The 21,277-nt window shown below is 44.8% G+C and overlaps 1 protein-coding gene across 1 annotated transcript; it reads left to right on the top strand.

The window, feature by feature from the left end:
• Positions 1-3,113: 3,113 nt before the first annotated feature.
• PTGES3 (prostaglandin E synthase 3) lies at positions 3,114-15,852 on the top strand. Its single transcript, XM_067529695.1, has 8 exons — positions 3,114-3,556; positions 11,094-11,207; positions 11,381-11,450; positions 12,192-12,290; positions 12,584-12,673; positions 13,537-13,599; positions 14,098-14,122; positions 14,667-15,852. Coding segments are annotated over exons 1-8 (483 nt in total). The 5' UTR covers positions 3,114-3,554; the 3' UTR covers positions 14,687-15,852.
• The last annotated feature ends 5,425 nt before the right edge of the window (positions 15,853-21,277 follow it).

Raw genomic sequence — 21,277 nt, 5'->3', positions numbered from 1 at the left:
TCTTTTATTTTTTGTTTTGCTTTTTGTTCCCCCCTCTGCCCCCCGAGGTCACAAAGAAGTGTAAATGCTGATCACAGACAAGATCTCAGGCCTGATATTGTCTGTCCTTTGCTGTTCCAGGGATGCACACTTGCTAGTTCTGATATTTCCGTGTGAAGGTTCGCCCACCTGTAGGGGCAGCGAAGGGATCGGACTCTGGCATGCGAGTGTTCTGTCACGTGTATGGAACGCTGATCTTATTTCAACTTTAAACACCCAATGTCTCAAGTTGTCACAAATTCTAGTGTGCAGAAGTTAGAAAATCTTTTATGGGTGCCATCCCCCAGCGGTGGTGCCAGGGTTTCTCCCTATAGAGTTCTCAAGTGTCTAGTCTGCTCCAGGTTTTAAGAACATGAACATAATCGTGGAATTGACCTAAAAAAATCACAAGATCTTATAAAAATAAACATCATGCTCTTTTGATCTGCTGCCTTGTTTGAGGCTTTAGGTTACACTCGCTTGATGTGTCTAAACTTTTCTTTGCTACCATAAAGGCTAGACACGTACTTTTAAAAAAAAAAATTAATTAATCATCGCTGGCTCTTTAGTGATTTTCCTCAGTAGATCTCAAAGTGCTTTACAGAGCATGTATTGCTCCCCCCATTCTATAGATAGCGAAACTGAGGCACAGTGGGAAATGCCCTGCCCAAGTCACCCAGCAGGTCAGTGGTCCTTAGGCGATACTATTTTTGACTGTATGAAAACAAGACAAAAAGACAGTCCTTGTGATTGTTTGATTTCACCGCTTGGAACTTTTGGAAATACACACACAAAATCACAAGAGATGGCTACACTTGCAGTTCTTTAGCTCGGAGGTGTTGGGAAGTTTCTCTTGGCATTCATTACTTATTTACATCCTGTTGAGGGTGGAGATACTGCTTCTACTTGCTGTCAGGGTGTTAACATTTGTATTGCAGTAGCACCTACCAGCCTCAGGCAGGCAGGACCTTATTGTGCTAGGCACTGTACAAAATAAATGACAATCCCTAACAAAAAATGGCTTTACTAGATCTTTAATGGTATTGTCTTGTACTGCCATGTTAGAGATTTGTCTTTGATTGCTTCTCTCTCGTTCCCCAGGCCTACAAGGAAACCTGTCCTTGGCCAGAAAGTTGAATGTGGTGTAGAGGGAGGTTTTCAAAACCCCAGCAGGGTGTGGGAGGGATCTGACGCCCAATGAAATCCTGAGTATCGTGAAAGGAAAAGGCAGAAGCGGTGAAAATGGGCATCTTGCTGCTACTTAGTAACGCTTTTTTCCCTGTGCAATAAAAACTGGGTCATGGAACAACTCATTAAAACTGATTAGCTATACTGCAGGGTATACGGTCCGCAAGAAACCCCAAATGACATCAGCAGGTGATGCTAGCTGGACCTCTACTGTGCGCAACCACTACAAATACTGTCGTCAGTCTGTCCATGTAATCCAAGCAGGTGGAGTGCTGAATCTCCCACAGGAAGGCTTTGGAGGATGCATTAAGACAGCGAGCAAAGAGGGATGGATGCTGTTGCCAAATTTAGAAAGAATGAGTGTGAGGTTCAGGGAGCAGGGCTTGATTATTTTAATTAAGAGACTTCAAAGTTCAGAGAAGTGAGAGGAACTGAAAGTCTAGGACTCCCCCAGGCTGCATTCAGAGGCTGGTAGATGAGAATAGAAAGAGAAAAGCTGAAAGGATCTCTTCGAGAGCCCCATTTGTCATGCCATAGAGCTGATTTTCGTGAAGTGTTGTAATCTGCCAGATGTTGCTTTATTCCCCCTGGCCCTTTGCACCTGCAGGTGTGTCGATGGGTCCTAATTATTGATTTGACTGGTTGTCTGATCGAATGGCAGCATATTCTCTAGACAATTGGTCTGCTGCCTGGATGTTGCACTGTTTTGAAAACGTAGCCTTATCTAAGGGAAAGGCCAATACGCTCAGGAAGGGGAGAATCTGTCTTGTTGCTGATGGGGTTATTAAGATGAGCTTATCAAGTCTGGGCAGCGTCTGATTTTTATTATTTCATCATTTTGAGGGAGATCAATGTTTATGCATAAGCGTTTTGAAATTTATTATTTATTTAAATTTTCACAGTTATGGGAATCTGGCGACCAGGTCATAATTAAAACAAACGTTCTCCCTTCAAGCAGCATTTTTCTTTGCCTACCTTAATTTCAAGTTAGTAGCCATGGATGTATTTTTTCGTAGGGTACGGTGAAATGGACCTTCACTGATATTTACCGATGAACATCTCATCCTGCCAAGCCTCCTTTAGCAGGCTCCAGAAAGACAGGCTGTGGAGGGAGGCGCTCTCCTTAGAAATACATAGCAAAACACGTGCGTGGCTATTTCCTTCAGGAGCGGTGCCTTTGCTCTTTATTGTAGCATGAGGCTTTTGCTGTTAGAGTGAATCACACTCTCCCCCTCCGGCACTGCTGGGTCTTCCTCTTTTTTTGGCAAGACAGTGCATTCTGCCAGTAGGCTGCACCACAACCATCCCTCCCTGCACAGCTGGCAAGGCCTTCCCGGGGTGCCCGGACAAGGGTCTGCGCCGGTTGCTCCTCACAGGCACCGTGCGGCCCTGGGAATAGGCGTGAAGGAGCAAGCAGGGATCTCAAAGCACTTGGAAAGGAAGAGGGTAGCGTCCCTCCACCCTGGCCCTAGAGGAGCAGTGCCAGCAGCTGGTGGAAAATGGGGGGTCCAGCTCCCAGGGCCCCAGTCCCTCATTGCCCTCCTGGCACCCCCCATCCTCGGCCCTGGATGGCCCCCATTGGGGTTTGGCCATGGGAGACTCAAATCCTAATCTTTCCCCCCACCCCCTTCCTAGATGCTCCACATTTCCCCTCCCCCTGCGTCCTGGGGTCCCCCCACCTCCCCCTGCTAGGGACACGCTCCTTCCATTGGGCTCCCCTGTGCCCTCCAAAGGGCAACAGCAGGGCCCAAGAAAACTACAAGTCCCAGCATCCCCCCTCTCGTTTCCATGGCAACCCTGGGCCAAGTACTTGTGGCCACACCCTGTAGCAACAGCGGGAAACGCGGGGCGGCATCGGCGCATGCGCCGCGCGTGGGACTGGGGCAAATGGGGAGAACCGGCAGGGCGGCTGCGCGCCTGCGCGCTTAGACGAGGGGCGCAGCACGTGCGCACTAGCCAGGGAGGCTGCCCTGGGCACGCGCGTTGAAGACCCAGAGCGGCGAGGCGGTTGGGGCGCATGCGCTCTCCGTCCGGTAGGGCCCGCCGGGGCTCAAAGCGCGCTGAGGGAGCGGGCGCCGGCGCATGCGCGGCGGGGAGTGCGGCGGCGAGAGGCGGGAGCGCGGGGTATTTTGCTGCGTCACCAGCGCCTGGAGCAGCCGCCGTTGCCGAAGCGCGCGGTGCATTGTGGGTGCGAGGCCGAGCCCGAGCCCGAGCCCGAGCCCGTGGAGCCGCCGCTGCCTCACGCTGATCGGACCCGGCCCCGGCCCCTCTCGCCGCTGCCCGCCCGCGCCGGAGAGCCCCGCGCCGGGGACCTGCCTGACCCGGAGCCGCCCCTGCCGCCGTTCGCCATGTGAGGGAGGCCGGGGAAGGACAGGGCCGGGGCGGCCTGTGGAGCGGGGCGGGGGGAGGGGAAACGAGCGGGCCCCCCCTTCTCCCCGCCGCGCGGGGGGGCGTCTCGTGACCTCGGCGGGGCCACGTGGGGGCGCCGGCGCCGGCTTGTCGGGAGGGCACGTGGGGGAAGGAGGGCGCCGGGTGTGCGGGATGGGGGGCATGTGAGGGAGGAGGGTGCTGGGTTTTCAGGGGGGCATGTGAGGAGGGTGTGCGGGGGGGGGTATGTGCGGGAGGAGGGCCCCGGCTTGACGGGGGGCACGTGAGGTTGGGGGGAAGGAAGGGGGCCGGGTTTGCTGGGGGGAAGGAGGGCGCTGGGGCTTTCCGAGGAGGGGGACACACGTGGGGGAGGAGGGCACTGGCTTGTCGGGAGGGCATGTGAGGTCGGGGGCGGGCCCTGTGGGGGAGGAGGGCCCTAGGATTGCTGTGGGGGTGTGGGGCTTTCCGGGGTGGGGGGGGAGGGCGCTGGGTTTTTTTGGAGGGGGCATGTGCTATCTGGATGAGTCATGGCCCGGGGGAGGGAACCACTGGACTGAGCAATGCAAGCCTTCGGCCTGGTCACCTGTCTGAGTGTGGGCGAAGGTAATTTGGGGAGCGGGAGGAGACATGTAGGCACAAAGGGTCCCTGCAGCCCAGGGGATGAGTAGCAGAACCGCAGGGGGCTGGATGTAACAGCAGCTTTTGTTTTTATTAAGGTGTGGCGTTGTCAGGGTTCCCCGTTTTCCCCTCTCTCCTAGGAACACCTGAGGTTGTCACTCAGACCTGTAACTGTGCGCGGGGCCCCTTCTCCCCCCTCCAAAAGAATTCAGGGAACGATCAGCCTCTGAACTAGCCAGCAAGCTTAGCTGTGTGGGGGGCTTGGCCACTTAAGTTGTATTTCTGGAGCAGTGGGCCTCAGTACAGTCCAAAACTAAGCATGAATGGGACACAAAACAAATGAAACTGCTTTCTCTTTCTTGCAAATTAAGAGAAACAAATGCAAGCCACTACATTAACTGGTGCTGGCTGTTACACACCATGTTTCTCAAGCAGCAAAATGTGACAGAAACTGAAACGAAACTTACTCTGGCAGAGTGTGAACGAGTAATGGCGGGGAGGGACTGGGAGCCAGGACTCTGAATTCTCTTCACAGCTCTGCTTCTGACATGCTTTGTGACCATTAGCAAGTCACTTCACCTGTGTGGCTTCTGTTTCTCTTTCTGTCTCTGTAAAATGAAGGCTCGTGAGGGTGCTGACTCCTGAGCCCTAACATTTGTAAAATGGTACAGGCATTTACATTCCAAAGTAATGTAAAATATTAGGTATGTGCACATTATAAAATAACTGAGATCACAACTACTATGTTACTTCCTGAGTTGACTTCTGGTTTTGGCAATTGTACATATATTGCTTACAGGATAGAATCACTTAGTTTTGCAGTCCTACAGCATGGAACCAGACCAGGCCAGATGATGAACCTCTAGAATATAAATACAGGCATCCTTGTAACTATTTTAATACTTTTAAATATGCTTGTTGCCTTGTTTCTAGATGTACATATGTAAAATAACTTGTAGTAAAAGCTTTTGACAATGAAACTAGCTAGTTTAATTGCCTAAAACTGAATCCCATACTCACCAATGAACCAAAATACGCTTCACCACTATCAGACCCTCAGTTAAATGCTTTGCTCACCAAACAAACTTTGTAGCATGTCAAAAAAGTGTACAAACTCCGGCTTTGTTAGCTCTATTGCAGGAGAATTACATGGTAGAGATCCCCTCACTGAAACCTAGACACGCATCACATTCAAAACTAGGGAATGAACAAGACAGCATGTGGGTTGAATTGTGGTGATATAGGGGGAAAGATTGTGTGGCTAGGACCTCAGTCTGTTTTTGCACTTCCAAATCACTAGTAACCCCCTGAACTGCAGATACCAGTGCCATCTTTGGAGCATAGATATAATATAGTCCATACAATTAACTTTGCTAAGATGAGGAGCCACTATATTCTGCACCAGCTGTAGCTTCCAGGTGGTCTCCTGTGTAGTCTGATGCAGAACACATTGCATTAATGCAGTGTGGACGTGACAGACAAGTATGGCTAATTTGGCAGGATTCCCATCAGATAGAAACTAGTGAAGAGGTCACTGCAAAGCAGAAATTAAGATGCAAGATGAAACACAGCACAGTGTGATGTGCTAGCCACTTAGTTTGAACACATTAATTTACCCATCATGTTGAGGTGGTTTTTGATTATTTGAGAACAATGAAAACCAGAAGTGACTGGCTCTGATCTAATGCACTGTGGTCATAATTCTTAAATAAATGAAACTTGTTGCCTTGTTTATTTCATCCGGTAGCAAAGGACATGAGAATGTGGAATATAGGTAACTCGTATAGAGAAGACTGCTTATTGTAAGGGGCCAGAGAACACTACTTTAACTCTGGTGAAAGATATTGTTTACTTTCAGGGTACATGACAATTGTGTGCCATGGTATAAATTGTGTGAAATACCAGGCAAACCTAATGGTGCATTTAGGACTTAACAAGAAGCTGATGTGATAGAACTCTCTCATTCCTTGTAGCTCACGGATCACTTGGTCAATTAGAAGCAATATTAAATGAACTTTTTCAGCCCTCATGGGTTAAGGGTTGTTCTGGTGAGATGAGCTTGGTTGCACTGAGGAAAGAGGAAAATGTCAGGCCCTCCATGATGATGAATGCATACAACTGGAGCCCTTGAAAATCCTGACCACATTTCTCCAGTACTAGTCAGGCAGTATAGCCTGGTTTAGTTAGTGCTTCATATGGTTATGTAATTGTGGAGTGACCTTACTGCACAAGTGCTCAATAAAGAATTTCATGTCAACATACACACGTTATTGACTCTGTAGGTCCTCTTTTCTTCTAGGAATCTTAAAATATAGATATAGTGCTGCCTCATCTAAAATTTCTGCTAGTAGTGCTAATGCATCTTGCATTATTGTTTGTGTTATGAAAATCCTGATTCTTGGCACATCATGAGGGAGCCTAAATTAAGGTCACCATCAAATTTAGCTTAATTTTTGAAAACTTGATCTGGATGGCTTTCTGCTTATCATACTTCCAGCACAGTTTAACCTGACTGCAGCAAACATTTTTTTTTTTGGGGGGGGTATTTAAATCTAAAATGAGGTAATGATTCAAAATTTAAACATATGTCTAATGTATTTCCTCTTGCTACTATCATCTCCTTTTCACATGGCTAAAATAATTTGAAAGGCAACCCCCACTTAATTCTAGGGCTAATCTTTTAAACAGATGCTTAGGAAATACTGTAAAGCGGTGCAGTACCTTGTTCCTGTAAGACCAAGTTAATCTTGGCAAAGATGCTGAGGGCATGGTTTGCATTTCCTCGGATGTGTAGTTGTTACTTATGCATATAACTCTCAGAAGGCTGTTGATGCCTCCTAACACTGAAAATGGTTGCTAAATGTTGTGTTCAGCAAAACTCTTGCATTTAGGGGAGAGATTGGTGTCCCCGCTTTTGATGTAACCAACTGAGTGATGACTGATGTCTCAAATTCAATGGAGATGGATTTTCATATTCTCACAGAACAGTATGGGAGATGGATCAGGTACATAGCATTCAAAGGCAGCAGGTCTGGTGTCTGGGCTAGACTGTGGAGGAAATAAAAGCAGAGCACACTTACTCTGGTCCTCTCTTCACTACATGCCTTTAAGTCTTAGCAGGGCCAGGCTTTTGTTAAATAAGGAATTAGAAAGACTGAACTGGGGGCATCACACATTTGTTACTGCACTTACCCAGCATGGGTCAGCACAAATATGAAAGAAGACTTCTTGCTGTAATACTATTTTTCAAATGTGCCTCTAGAAGGAAGTTAGTCTTTCACCCAGTGGATTGGAGTGGCTTGCTTGAATTCAAACAATCTGGCCAGGAATGGATTTAATTTTATTTATTTGATATTTGAAGATCACTGTTTTTTGTGGAAGGAACCTTTTAATTCCTACCTGTGCATTATTGGTTTATGCTCAGTCCCAGAAAGATAAAACTAGGCCTTAATGGAAACACCTTTTTCCTGTGGAGCATAGGAAAGTCATAATTGTGGATCCAGTATTCTTTGCTATCAGATCAGTCTTTGTCTGTAGAGCTAGTGCAAGAATTGCCAATTAAGTGGGTCTCTCTCTTCTGTGGTGGCAGCTATATGTGTATGGATAGAAGTTGCCTTTGGAATAGTAGGTTAAGAATTTCAGTTTGCAATTGCCCTGTTGAGTTCCCCACCACCACCGCTGTTGCATCTAAATCAGCGTGGCTGTGGATCAGGTTTTGTGCATTTTAATAAGTGAGACAGATGATGAAGGTTTTGATTAAAACCATATCCACAAAAATAACTCAGCTCACTTAGCAACATAAAATCCTTGTGCTACTGGAATACTCTGGAAGGAAACTTTATACTGTATATTCAGACTTAACCTCTCAAGGAAGACATCACAAGCTGAAAGTGCTACAAAAATGGAATAAATGGTTTCCTTTTGACAAACATGTTGTCTTTCCTTCAAGCTTCTTATTCTTGGCTTCTAGTATAATCAGAGTAGTGCTTGAATAGTTTTACGTAGACTCCTCTGCAGTAAACTGGGTAAGCATACTAGAGCAGTATGTGCAGAACAGCTCTTCATTCTTTCTGGAAAAGGTGGAATTAAGCTCTAAAACACCACCTTTCGTATGCTGGGAAAACTGATGCTGACCCTGAAAATTCTGTTACAATGCAAGGTTCAGCAGGTTCCATAAGAGGGATGGAGAAAATCCTTTGCTAAATGTGTAATGGTGCATGTAAACGTGCTTGGCTACTGGTTTTGTGTCAAACATTGCAGAATACTTCATGGTTGATTCAGTCAATTAAGAGTCTGAGTCAGGCTTCTCAGAAGCTTTTCCTTTCAAAAGTTTAGCAGTGGCCTCTGTCAGAATGGTCTGAGAACTTATCCTTGTATTAAGATTCCCTTTTTGTCAGGTTATTGCAATGCTTTAACATGGAGGGTTGGACTGTAGAGCATCCTCTCAATCCCTCCATGTAATGGGAGGAAAAAGCTAGTGTCTCTCACACTTCGCTCTTTACATGTGTTGTACATACAAAATACAAATACCATTCTTTCAGATGCGACCGAACTCTCTAGACTTGTGTGGTATTAATTATTAACTTTTAGCCAGGATATTGAGGAGGTCAACATTTCAGCTTACAAAATTAAACCTTGAGACCATTGCTTTAAATGTTTGACATGAGTGTATTGTTCCTAACTCAATAGCTGGGCTGTATTTGTGTTCCAGTGTTATGGTTCTGCTCTGTGTCTGGGATCTGCCCTCTAACACTGTAAATGGGTTACTACTCTCCTGCCTTCCACGTTTCTGGAGGAAGGTATCACACAGTCCATTGTACCTTATAAGAAATACTGTCTTTTGTGTTTGTGGCAACAGCAGCTTATGCAAAGTGGGATACCAGTATTTCCTCCAGTATGCAGAAATTCAGTTATCCACCAGCATGGCTTGTGTGTCAGCTGTACTGACCTGTCAACATGGTTTTGCTGGGAAAAATGCAACTAGGCATACATGTTAGCTGTAACTGTTGGATGAGTATGGCTACACTTCCCACTTCTAGTAGAAATGGGACTTTAACTTGTGCACACTTGTAGTATTAGCAAGTTGTGTTGAAGACACAGGATTTCCACTTTAGTTCTGTGCCTCTCTGAGACGTGTGGAAGGTGCTTGCTTGTGCAGTTGTCTTTGGTGAGTCTGGTGAGACACAAGTTTCATCTACATTTCAAGGAAACCTAGTCACAAGTGGCTGTCTCTCCCACCCCATACAGTTAAGGCGTGGTTCCATTTGGCAGTGTAGCCAGGATTTAGGCATGGTGAACGCTTGGCTAAGGCCTTGGACTCAGGTGGGAACAACCACAGCATACTGCAGGTCAACCTTCCTCTTTTGAAACTAGGGCCTTCACATTGTTGATCTTGTAGTGCAGGTGGAACCAAGTGGCGCCATTAAATCATACTCACTCAATTCTGTTAAAGTTGATGAGGTCAGATGTACCCACTTCCTGTTTCATATAAAGCCAACTAATGATAACTTCAGTATAAGGCAGTTTTCAAGTCGTCTGTTCCTCCAACAGTAGACATAAACAAGGAATCAGTTTGGAGGTGCTGTTGCGAGTAACCTATAGAATGTAAGATAGGCAACTGAATTTTAGGAACCTCAAAACCTTCACAGCAAAGCTTAATATAAATTGATTTGTATAAAGTCTGTCATCCTGAAAGAATGCTTTTACTTCACTTCTTGGGCACCAACATACAGCTGCCTCTGAGATGTGGTGTGTCTTCTATTCTGTACCAGAAACATGATTGCTCTACGAGGGAAAATAAAACTACTGGAAGAAATGAGGTTAAATCTAATTACCCAGGTCAGAATTTGGCTAGGATGCTGATACTACTGTTTGTACCACAAGTAATATAAGATCTTGACTGACTTTGAATGGTCAAGGCTTCAGCTTTACATCTTATCCAAAAAGCAGTAGATATGTTTAGTACTATCCTGGGGCATTGGTTTACTGCCTACTGAATTGTCAAAAGCAGATCCTGTGTTCCTTGAAGGTTTACATAGAAGACTGAGCAAATCTTACCCTACTTAGACTGAGATCTGACATGATCAGCTCAAAAAGTGAAGTGTTTCTAACTAATAATAAATTTCAGCACCTTTAAATAGCAATCAGATTTTTTTCTGCTTCGTCATTGCTATGTCTGAAAGACTACTCTCCTTAAAACTGTCTGTTTAGTTCTTGTTCGTAAACCTGTTTACTTGCTGGCAGTTTTTAATAGCGTTCATATGCAAATTAAACTGAGCTTACCCTTACCTGTTCATCTTCAGAAACTTGAGTTTTCAGATTACTTTTCTGTTTCATACACTGTTACTAGAGAACTTGCTTCAAAACAGATGTATTCAGTCTGGCTAAATAAGTGACACTGGTGTTAGCAGGAACTCAAAGGTACTGCAGTGGCATATCAACCAAGACGTGATGATTTTTCATGGTCTCTGATTGCCTTAAATGTATAATCTCTTCATTCCATTTCATTATCTGTGATAACTTTAAACATTCAAGGAGTGTTACCACTTTGCAATGCTTTGGGGATTATACACTGAATAATTTTCTATTATCTCTTTAGCTTCTATCTCTGCTCTTCAACCTAAGCCTCATTTAGGTTGCTACTCGTATTGTACTATAAGCTGCTTATTGCAGTATAGCTTATAACTGCATCTTGCTGATGAAAGTTGCCTTAATTGCAGTGAAAGCTATTAAAGTTGTTTGGGAGGGGGAAGCGTGCAAACAGTGGCAACGACCCCCCTTGAATCTGCTAGCAGACTTTGGTACTCCATCTTAAAATTAAGAAATTTCTCTCTGACATTGGGACTTTCTTAAATGGCGCAAGTTTCAGTTTTGATCTAATTCTCTTAATGGTCTGTTTCTAGGCAGCCAGCTTCTGCGAAGTGGTATGACCGAAGGGACTACGTCTTCATTGAATTTTGTGTTGAAGACAGTAAAGATGTTCATGTAAATTTTGAAAAATCCAAACTTACATTCAGGTAAATAACTGAGATCATTATCAAGTGGAACAGAAATGTCTGTCTAAACACTGAGCTAACCCTTTTTCTAAATAAATAGCAAGTACCTTTATTTTATTGCAGCTATCTTTGCTTTGAGACTTTTCCACCTTAGAGGCCAGCTACATAACTAGCTTAATTCTTTTCTCTTCCAGTTGTCTTGGAGGAAGTGATAACTTTAAGCATTTAAATGAAATCGATCTTTTTAATTATATTGATCCAAATGTAAGTATTTTCTGAACTTTTGTCCTCTGTACCCTTAATAATTACACAAACAATTTATACAAAATGGACTCTAAATGTGTGAAGTACTTGGATACTATTGGTAATGAGCACCATTAGTAATCTGATGTGCTTACATTTTTGTCTTAGAAGGGAATCTCTTGTCCTTCCCTGTGCTACTTGAAGAGTGGCATGTCAAAGTCTGCTCCCGAGTACTTACTGATAACCACTTCTGTGCACTTCTTACTGCTGTTCTTGCACTTCCTTTTTTAATGCTGCTCGCTTTAGCCTTGTCCATCTTTCTCAAGGGACCAAAACCAAAATCAGCATCACTGCACCTGTTAGAGCAAGATTTTGACTAATTTGTAAAATGTTGCTGAACAGGAGTGTGGGGTTTCAATTTTGGAGGGTAATGACTTCTTGCAATCCTTTCTCCGGTTTGGATGCTGTGACTAGTCCAGAATTGGGGGGGGGAGGGAAGAATTATTTTGGCAAGTGCTAGATGACTGTGTGGTGTTCCCTAGTCACTCCAGTAGGCTTTGGTGGTCTGTTCAAGCATTCATTGTAAAGAGTATTCATGCCGCATGACTGGAGGCAGCTACTGTATATGCTTTCTTCATCCGCTCAAACTTAACTGAATGATGACCTCTTAAATGGGTGGGTGAATGCAGATGTCTAAATCTTGCTGAAGTCGCTCCTATCTTCTGACTCTGCCATGTTCAAAGGACAATTCTTTCATTCCAGGAATCCAAGCATAAAAGAACAGACAGATCTATCTTGTGTTGTTTAAGAAAAGGAGAATCTGGCCAGTCATGGCCAAGGTTAACAAAAGAGAAGGCAAAGGTAGGTTTCAGTTCTACTTTTTTATACTCCTGGAAGCAGTGGTCACTGCCACTCAAATTATGGAGAGTCCAAATGTCCTGCAAGATGATGAACAGGTTGAGCATTTATTGTGTGTTATGGAGTAGCTGCCAGGCCATTCATCCCTCCCCTCTCCCCTCCAAACAAAATGGCAGCTCATGGAGAGCCTGCCTATGTTTTCCTAATGTGGGGGGAAACTTCCCATTTATTTCCTCTACCCCAGCACAACCCTAAAACAAATACTTGTCCCTCAAGATGTTTGTATTGCTGTGTAGCTCAACTGGCTCAGTGTGGATTTCAACAACTGGAAAGACTGGGAAGATGATTCAGATGAAGACCTGTCCAATTTTGATCGCTTCTCTGAGGTGAGGAAAGATGAATACTCCGAGGTCTGGGTTCCATTTTGTGGTTATTTTGTTTGCAAACAATATCTGATAGAGAGGTGATGAGGCCTCTTCAGTTGTCTTAACAGACCAAGTGGCTCCTTGGCCATTAGTACCAATGCAAACTCACTATGCATTAAACCCCAGTTGTTGCCAGCACCAAATGGGTGACTTGGCAGATTCCAACTGGAGCAAAACAATTTTAGAATTGTAGCAACTTCATACATAATTCTTATAGTTAAGAGTCCGAACCCCCTTTCCCCTTCATTGGCAGCTTTTTCTGTATGTTCAGTCTTTCCTTATGATGATCTTTAATTGCACTCTGCTGGTTCTTCACTCAAAAGCAGTAGAGCAAGTGCACATAGGTGATGCTATAAAGCACGTCTTCTCCAGAGCAGAGGATGTCGGCTCTGAGCTGTGCAGTAGTTGTGTGTGGCTGTGGACTCTGAGATTACTGGCTTTATTTTTGCTAAACTTAACGTGACTCTCCAGAGGTAGAAGGCTAATGCATTAATTTGACTTTCCAGTGGACTGAGATGCAGTTAATTTTAAAACAATATTTTGTGTGTTCAGTTTTAAACTAATGTAGCGACCCACTGTTTGCATTCTTACTTGCAAAAGAAGTAAGAAATGAAATATTCTTAATTAAAATGCAGTAACTACTGCATGTGTGTAGAAGGGCTTACAGAAAACCCACTTGATCAGCCTTCATTATAGGAGGGCCCTGTGATAATTGGGACTGTTTTTAGACTTAGAATGCAGTATTCCTTGGGTTTTACAAAGCAAATGAGAAAATGCCAAAGGGGCAAAGTTTTCCAGTTTCACACTAGTTCTCTTTATAACAGATGATGAACAACATGGGTGGCGATGAAGATGTAGATTTGCCAGAAGTAGATGGAGCAGATGATGTAAGTAGCTTCTCTATTTATGGGGATCTCTTAAAGGGTTAAGTTTTCAACAGATAAGTTAAGACTTGTTCAGGTCACCTTGTATCACCTCTTCAGAATTCTTAGAAGCTTAACTAACTGGAGGCAGGGCTGTATCTGGACTCCTGCTTTTCATTTCCTGTGTGCATAAACAGCACATCAGATTTGGAAAACCTACTTTCATGTCCTCTGCAATGACATCAAATGGTGTGGTTTTACCCCTGCAGCTGTTGTGCTTGAACCAACCTTGCCAAACCTTCAACTGTAGTTCTTGGTAATTCTGCCTTGAAGTCTGTAAGGTTTACCGGAGGTATGGAGTCCTTCCTGAAGGACATCCCAGTAAATTTGTCTCATCAAAAGCATGTTTTAAACATCCGCACTTTGAAGTTTACTTGTGGCATTGAGTGGGTTAGTGTCATTGCAGAAGGAGCTTCTTTAGGACCTAATTGACCTATTTGCCAACTTTTTTCTTTTCTCCAGGATTCACCGGACAGTGATGATGAAAGTAAGTTCATTTTAGCATGCAAATTCAGTGTTCAGAAACAGTCGTGCATAAGTTTTCACCCAAAGTAGGACAGATTTGTAGAGATCTTGCCAACACTACGCACTGTGCTGCATGTCGTCACATGTAATTACATTCTATTTAGCCTGCAGTGTACTCAGTACAGGTGTAACTCTTAAGTCTGTCACCTAAGCAATACGGTCTAGTGGACTGTCAAATACGGGATCATAAACTTTCCCAAGAGTTGCAAGTTTCACTTTTGAGCTTCCCAGATTGGTGCAGTCCCAACAATTGTTGAGGCGAGAGACTGATTTTTGCATGTCATCCATGATGCTGTGTACATGCTAATTGACTGACCTTAGTATTTTCTGAGGTGCCCCTGAACATGTCTGAGAACCTAATTTATCTTTGCACTTCAGTGGACAAACAGTAGCAAAAGCTTTCTTAGAAAGCTACGCTGCATGCTGCTTAGACTGGAGCAGGGGCAGGGGTCCTAGATTACTTTGGTTAAAAAACCGAAACACTAATGCATTAACTTTATCCTCAGAAATGCCAGATCTGGAGTAAGGAGAACTGTCGTCTTCAGGGTTTGGGGAAAGAACTTCATCACAACATTTCATAACAGAAGAATTCCTGAGTTGATAGCTCAAAAGGCAGATCTTGCATCCTTTAACCCATTTTCAATCTGTTTTAAATGGCTTCACTGATGGTTGGTGTGTACCATTGTTCAGGGCAGTCTTAAGCCACATGAGGCAATAATGTTATGCATGAAAGTTTTTTTCCAGACTTCCAAAAAACAGTTGAGGTATAGGCAATCGCTACAAAATAAGTTGCAATAAAAAGGGCTTAGAGCCTCCTTGCCTCATCATAAGACACAATTACAATGGGAAAATTCTCAATTTACATGAAGTGGTAAATTAGCATTTTTCCCCTCAGTGTGGACTGCAGATCATTTAAAATCTCAGATTTTTATACCTGGAACTCAACTGACTGAAACAAATGTTTTAATTGGCTTACAAAATTAAACTGGTAACATGCTATACCTCTGCGGTGTCTTCAGGTGTGTTCCACTAACGTTTCAATAAAAAGGAAGAAAAATTGCTTCACTTTGTTGTATTTAAGTACTCACTAGTTAGTGTTCCAGATGTATCCTAGCTAAAACTAGTGAAACCCCTGACTTAAATAGGTGAAGCCTGTACATTTGGTATTGTTTGACCCTCAAGCTTTTACATCTCTTAGTACAGAGGGGTGAGAATGGCTGTACGTTGTTGCTTGTCAATCTGTACATTTAGACCAAATTGTATTTGCACTGTTGGTATGGAAATGAGTGACAAAATGTTAATACACTATTGGGTTTTTTGTTTAGTTTATTTTGACCAGCTTATTACAAGACTGAAAAACCTCAATCTGTGGTCAAAGCAGTGGGGATTTTTTTTAATGTCTACATTCTTTCTAATAAACTGTTGAAGACTCCATGGCTGTCCTTTTAACTGTCTGGTTGACTGTAACTTCATGTATTCTTACTCTTTGCTGGAATGGATTTTATTTTTAGTTGGAATACTAGTGTGGGATTATTTCAGCTGTTTGAAGGAGGCAAGTTGTAATGTTTCCCAGCAAACCTTCAAAAAAGTGGATCTGTAATTGAAAATTGTAGGTACACTTTGACAACAGTTTTAAAAAGAAAAATGTTGTGATTTGACTAAAATAAAACAATGTTTTGTCCTCCTCCTAAATCTTTGAGCTTTTGCATTTTGGCACTTTTAGTTCCCTTAAATGGCTCTTGGGCTTTGTTGGACTGCTGGGTGTATTTGTTCATGATTTCATTATGTTCTGCCTCTGGACTCCCAAGTGGAAAGCGTCGCACAATTACAGCCAAAGTGTGCTGCTACTGATGTGAGCAGGCCCTAAAGTGTCCTTTCAGAGTTGCAGTGCAGACTGGACCTGCCCTAGCCTTGGTGGCATGCACATTTGCATGTTCTAGAGTTCTGGCTTGGTCTCCTTTCAATGTCTCTGGTGTGTTTATGAACATTAATCAATTAACTCACCATGATTAGGCTTGTCCCTCCAAGAAGATTGCTCATTGTCTGCTGATTACAGCCTGGCCATGATTTGGTCCCTGCTTGCAGAGATTAAAACCCACAAAAATTTAGCCCTTCTCAGGCTCCAGCTATGGGAATTAGAGAGTACTTTTGGTGTCGCTGATTCCACATCCCTTAATTAGAATCAGAAAAGCACTGGTTTGTCTTCTGAGCATTTCCTTCTATCCCCAGCAGGGGAAACTAGAAATTAGTCAGGTTCCTGCTTCAGACTTTTCCTCAAACCAAGACTCCTCCCAGCAGGATCATCATCGTTAAGGGCGGGGTCTACACTTAAAGCTGCAGCTGTAGCTCTTCAGTGAAGATGCTGCTATGCCAGCGGGAGAGCTTCTCCTGGTGGCATGGCTAATCCACCTCCATGAGAGGCAGTAGCCATGTTGCTAGGAGAAGCCCCCCTGCTGACATAGCGCTGTCTACAGCAGGGTTAAGTTGGTCTAACAGCCTCACTTGTGTGTGGATTTTTCATACACCTGGGTGATGTAGTTATACTGATATAAACTTGTAGTGTAAACCTGGCCTAAGAATACAGAGCTAAAGGTGCGGAATCCTAGAAGCAACTTCAGTATGTGCTGCTCAGACTGCAGGGTGGTGACCTTTGACACTGCAGGGGATGCAGTCTGTAACTGCTATTGTGACTGCTCTGGAAAGTCAAATCTGTGTTCCCTTAGCAGAGTGGACTCCACAGAAGAGAGAAGATGGATACGAATTGATCAGCTCTTGCTTTTTTGACGTAATTTAACATCAGTTGGTGCTGGCGTTAGCCTTGGTGCTGCTGGTGGATGTGAGAGGAGCAATGAGATGCCAAAAGACATTGAAGAGGAGTCTGCAAGATTCACCCTTAGAGGAAAGGAGATTTCCTGGGGCAGGAGCTTATGGCCAGTGGGAAAGGAGTCACTTATACCCTTCAGATGCAGCCAGAACCACCCTCGGCCCATCATTCTGTTCTGTGCTTTCTGTTAAGATTGTGCTGGGTATAAGAGATCACCTCTCGAACTGTGCATGTCTGGCTGATAGCTGCAGCTCCCTCACCGTCTCGTCACCTACGGCTTCACCTGGTACCTTCTGACCTTCCGCAAAACAGGAGCCCTCTGGCCTAGTCAAACACAACATACATCAGGATCCTGCTTGTTAAGGGTTTATCATAGTTACGTTACTGCCCCTCACACACAGTGTGTGTTAGGACATTTTGACCACTCTTTATCTGTCAGTACCAGAACAATGCCTCGCTTGCAGGACTTGTGCTAAGCCTGCGCTGGTCAGCAACCGCTGCCTTGGGAACCTGCACCTGCTCCATCTAGACCATCCCCTGCAAAGCCATCAGACCGTGTCCCCAGCCAGCCCAGAGGCATACGCAGCTACAAGAGGCCTGGTTTAGCCTATCGGCTGTGTTGCCAGTGGCACAAGAAGTGGTACATCTGGCACCGATGCCTACAGCTCCCATCTCGGCACATCAAGAGTCTGCAGTGCCATTACCTCCCAAGCTACGGTAGAAGCCAGTGTAGGCGAGAGGCGAGCCTGTGGTGATATCCCTGGGGTCCTCTCCTGTCACGCTCCAGTCCCAATTGGTTCTGCCTCTCCATTGTCAGAAGTATTCACCGCTGGTTTAATTCTCTCATTCTAAGGCACAATGGTCCAGGCAAGGATGGGTCTCAGGCCCATATCGGTGGCTGTTCAGGACACCATGGCGCATCCTTTCTCCAGCTAAGACCTCTACTCAATACTCTGCGCTCGCTAATCTTCAAGAGCGCTCCAGGGTCACCAGCAGCGAGGGCATCCTGCTCTGGTCCATTTGGGGGGAGACACTTCCCCCCCCTCCTCGCCTCCTGGAACTGGAAGATGTCTTTGGCCACATCTGGGAATAACCATCACTAGTGGTGATGGGAGAAGGACCTGCTCAGCAGAACCACTAATACGTTTTTGTTTCCTTGGAAGGTAAGCAGCCCTGAGATGAATCGAGTTGTTTATGCAAAAGTCCCAGAGGCGAATTGCCTCCTGGCAAAGTTGGGTTGACTTTGTGCTCCTCACTGTGTTTATGTAAAACGCAGCAGCAGAATTGTCAGAATTAATAAATTCTCAGCTATGCGGGGGAGGAAGGCTGAGCCGGCTAGACGTACTGCTCTTAACTTCCTGACATTTATACCAGTCTTGAGACGAGACCCGCAGTCGGCAGAGACCCCACGTGAGCTCCCCCACCCAGCGAGGAAGCGGCTGAGGAGAGCGAGGGCAACGAGGGAACACAGGCGATTCCCCAGGCACACTTTCAGAGGATCCATCCACCCATCCAGAGACGCCAAAACTAACTCTGGCGCTCCAACCACTTTGTCCAAAGGATGATGCCTCGGGAAAGACGCCGACACTAGCAATGCCAGAGTTTTGAGATGCAGCCTGGCCTGAACTGCATTGGTACGTGCTGCCACTTGAGCCGGAGACAGGCCCCTGCCCGCTGGGATGAGAGGGGATATGCTTTCAGCTACAGCACTCGGTCCCCTAACATTTCAAACCTGGACTGCAGTAGGAAGGCTTTTGTAGAGTCTGACTGCCCCCATAAACTCTTCTCTAGGAGTCCCTGCGTGTCAAAGGTGGCCAGGACTGTGGATACGCTTGAGAAGTCCAGCCTTGGACCCCTCTCCTGCCTCTTTTGTGGTCTGTAAGTACTGGGCTACTCTATTCCTAGCCTGGAGTGTAAAGCAAACCACGACGAAGGGTGGTCACTTATACGCGGAACTCAGGGTTGAGGGAGGGAAGGAAGTTACCAAAGCACCCCCAGGCAGAGATGTTTTGGACTAGTTTCCAAAAGGGTGTCCCAAAAATCCTACCAAGGAACTGCTTCCTTTTTGCCTAGTAAAACTCTGAGCAAGGTGGGCCTGTGATGATGTAGCCAGTAAAGGGGATGACAGCTGGGTGTAGATCAGCTCATGGACCGGCTATACCTCTCCTGGCTTCCCCCCCATGTACTGGAACAGACAGGGCTAGTTTTAGAGCCCGTTAACTACTGCTTTCAGAGTGTGTGCGTGCGCGCTGTAATTCTTTCTGTGAAAGGGTAGATAGAAAACAGCTGTGCTCAGGTTCCTGGCATATGCAACGTCCTTTTAAAATCCCTTCTGTTTTGTCCCCCTGCAGCTTGCAATGGAAGCTTGAGAACCCCCTGCACTACTATCAGTTTGAGGAAATAGACCAAAAGGATACAGCTGTTTGCCTGCCTAGGGATACAGAACCACCGTGCCAGCGCTTACCTCAATCTGTCTAGAATTAGAATAAAAAGCGCAGAATAATTTCTAGCAGGGGGCTGAGAGTGCGATTATCTGTGCTCATTTGACTAGTTAAGCTGTCCGTTGCTACAGGCGACCAGAGGGCCCATTGGAGTCTAGGGCAATTTCTTTTCATTTACTTCACTGTTGTGCATCAAGCCCTTCCTGCGCTGTGCTTATCCCTGGTACCTTCCAGCCCATGGTCAGCTCTGTGAGTGTGTGGGGGGGGCGGGGGATGCGTGGTGGTGACATGAGTGTACTGCTGCTGACTGGAGTGGGGTAAACGTCCCCCTCTTCCAGAAAAGTTGGGCGGCTCTAAATGCTGCCCAGCAGTTCTAATTTTAGGTCTGCACTTTAGCAGGGTCTGTTGATAAATGGAGGCCTGACCCCTTTCTATATAGCTTACGCAATTTATGTGACAGGGGAGCTTCTATCTTAGGAGCCAGTTAGCTTAATGTACTGTTATGACAAAAGGTGTAGGGATCTCGGTTGGGGGGATTAACTTATAAAATAACACTTCAACAGCGATCATACAACACCATCAGACAGAAGCTCCTGTGCAATGAGTTACCTTTCAGTCCATTTATCAAAGTGGCTGCATTTCCCATTTCAGGCTGGGCAAAATAATAGCGCAAAGATCAATCTGTATCCAAAGGAGTTTAATAAATAAGTAATTATCAGGCTTGTAAAACTCCCATGAAAGTTACCAGTACAGGTACACGATCTATGGGTGGTACCTCACCACGATGAAAGATCATGAAAAAACTAATACTCTGTTCCTTCCTCCAGAATAATCATTTTAGGCAAATCGATTTTTTTTTCCAGAGCTGCTCTGGTGTCTATATTTAATGCAAAAGGGGCAGAGTTAAGGGTCTTATGAATGTTTTATTTCTTGTCAAGCCCTTGACATTCATTTAAAGTTAGGCTTGGAAGAATTAAATTTGTATTGGTAAATGTTACTTTCACCACATACCCCCAAACTATTTCCATGGAGGAGTGACATGTACAGATAAGCAACATAAGAAAAATGCTGCTTGAGAACTTCAGCGTTCGATGTAAGGAGATTTACTTGGTATATTTTGACGTGATATTGACAATTTGTGTTTTAACGGTTATAAAGCGTCAACTATTTGATTCTCAAGGTCTACTGTCAATAAACTGAAATCAATAAAAATGATAAATTGCTTAAACAATTTTGCACAATTGTAAAAATGATAAAATCTGAACAAATGCTTAAACTGATAGCTTGAAATTATATTTCAAAAAATCAAATTCTGTCCTCCCCGTTTAAAAGCAGTGTGGATTAGTGCTGGTAAGAATTACGGTCCCCAATCTGCTCATGAGCTGCTTGTGGGAGCATCTCATGGTTAAAAGACAGGAGAGGGACACCTGATTTCTACTGAAATGGAGGTACTCTGCCACCTTTAGCAAAGCATCTCTCAGCACATCAGTTTCCCGGCTGTAAAAGGGGGATGATAAACTACCTCCCTGATGGGGATGTGAAATGAAATGAAATTGGTTGTAAAGCACTTTCCAATCCTGCGAGGGGTTTTTTTTTTTTTTAACTTAGCCTGCATAACATCGAAGTGTTTTGATGTGCAACCAGCCCAGGTTTATCTTGATCAAAAGGTCTCAACGTGACTGATTCCCTTCTTGGATTTGCTCTAGCACACGGCTGCTAATTATTGACTTCAGAAACAGCCACCGCACCCCTTATTCTGGGGTGTAATTTGTCAGTGGTCTTCAAAGGTTTGAGAGCACTTTTTGCTCCAAAAAGCCGAAGCACTGTACTGTTTTCTTTTCTTGGTGTCTTT

The sequence above is a fragment of the Emydura macquarii genome, unplaced genomic scaffold (genome assembly GCF_026122565.2).
Source record: "Emydura macquarii macquarii isolate MOO-44397 ecotype Brisbane River unplaced genomic scaffold, CSIRO-AGI_Emac_v2 contig_2994, whole genome shotgun sequence".
Lineage (NCBI taxonomy): Eukaryota > Metazoa > Chordata > Testudines > Chelidae > Emydura > Emydura macquarii.
This window is presented reverse-complemented; position numbering and strand designations above follow the sequence as displayed.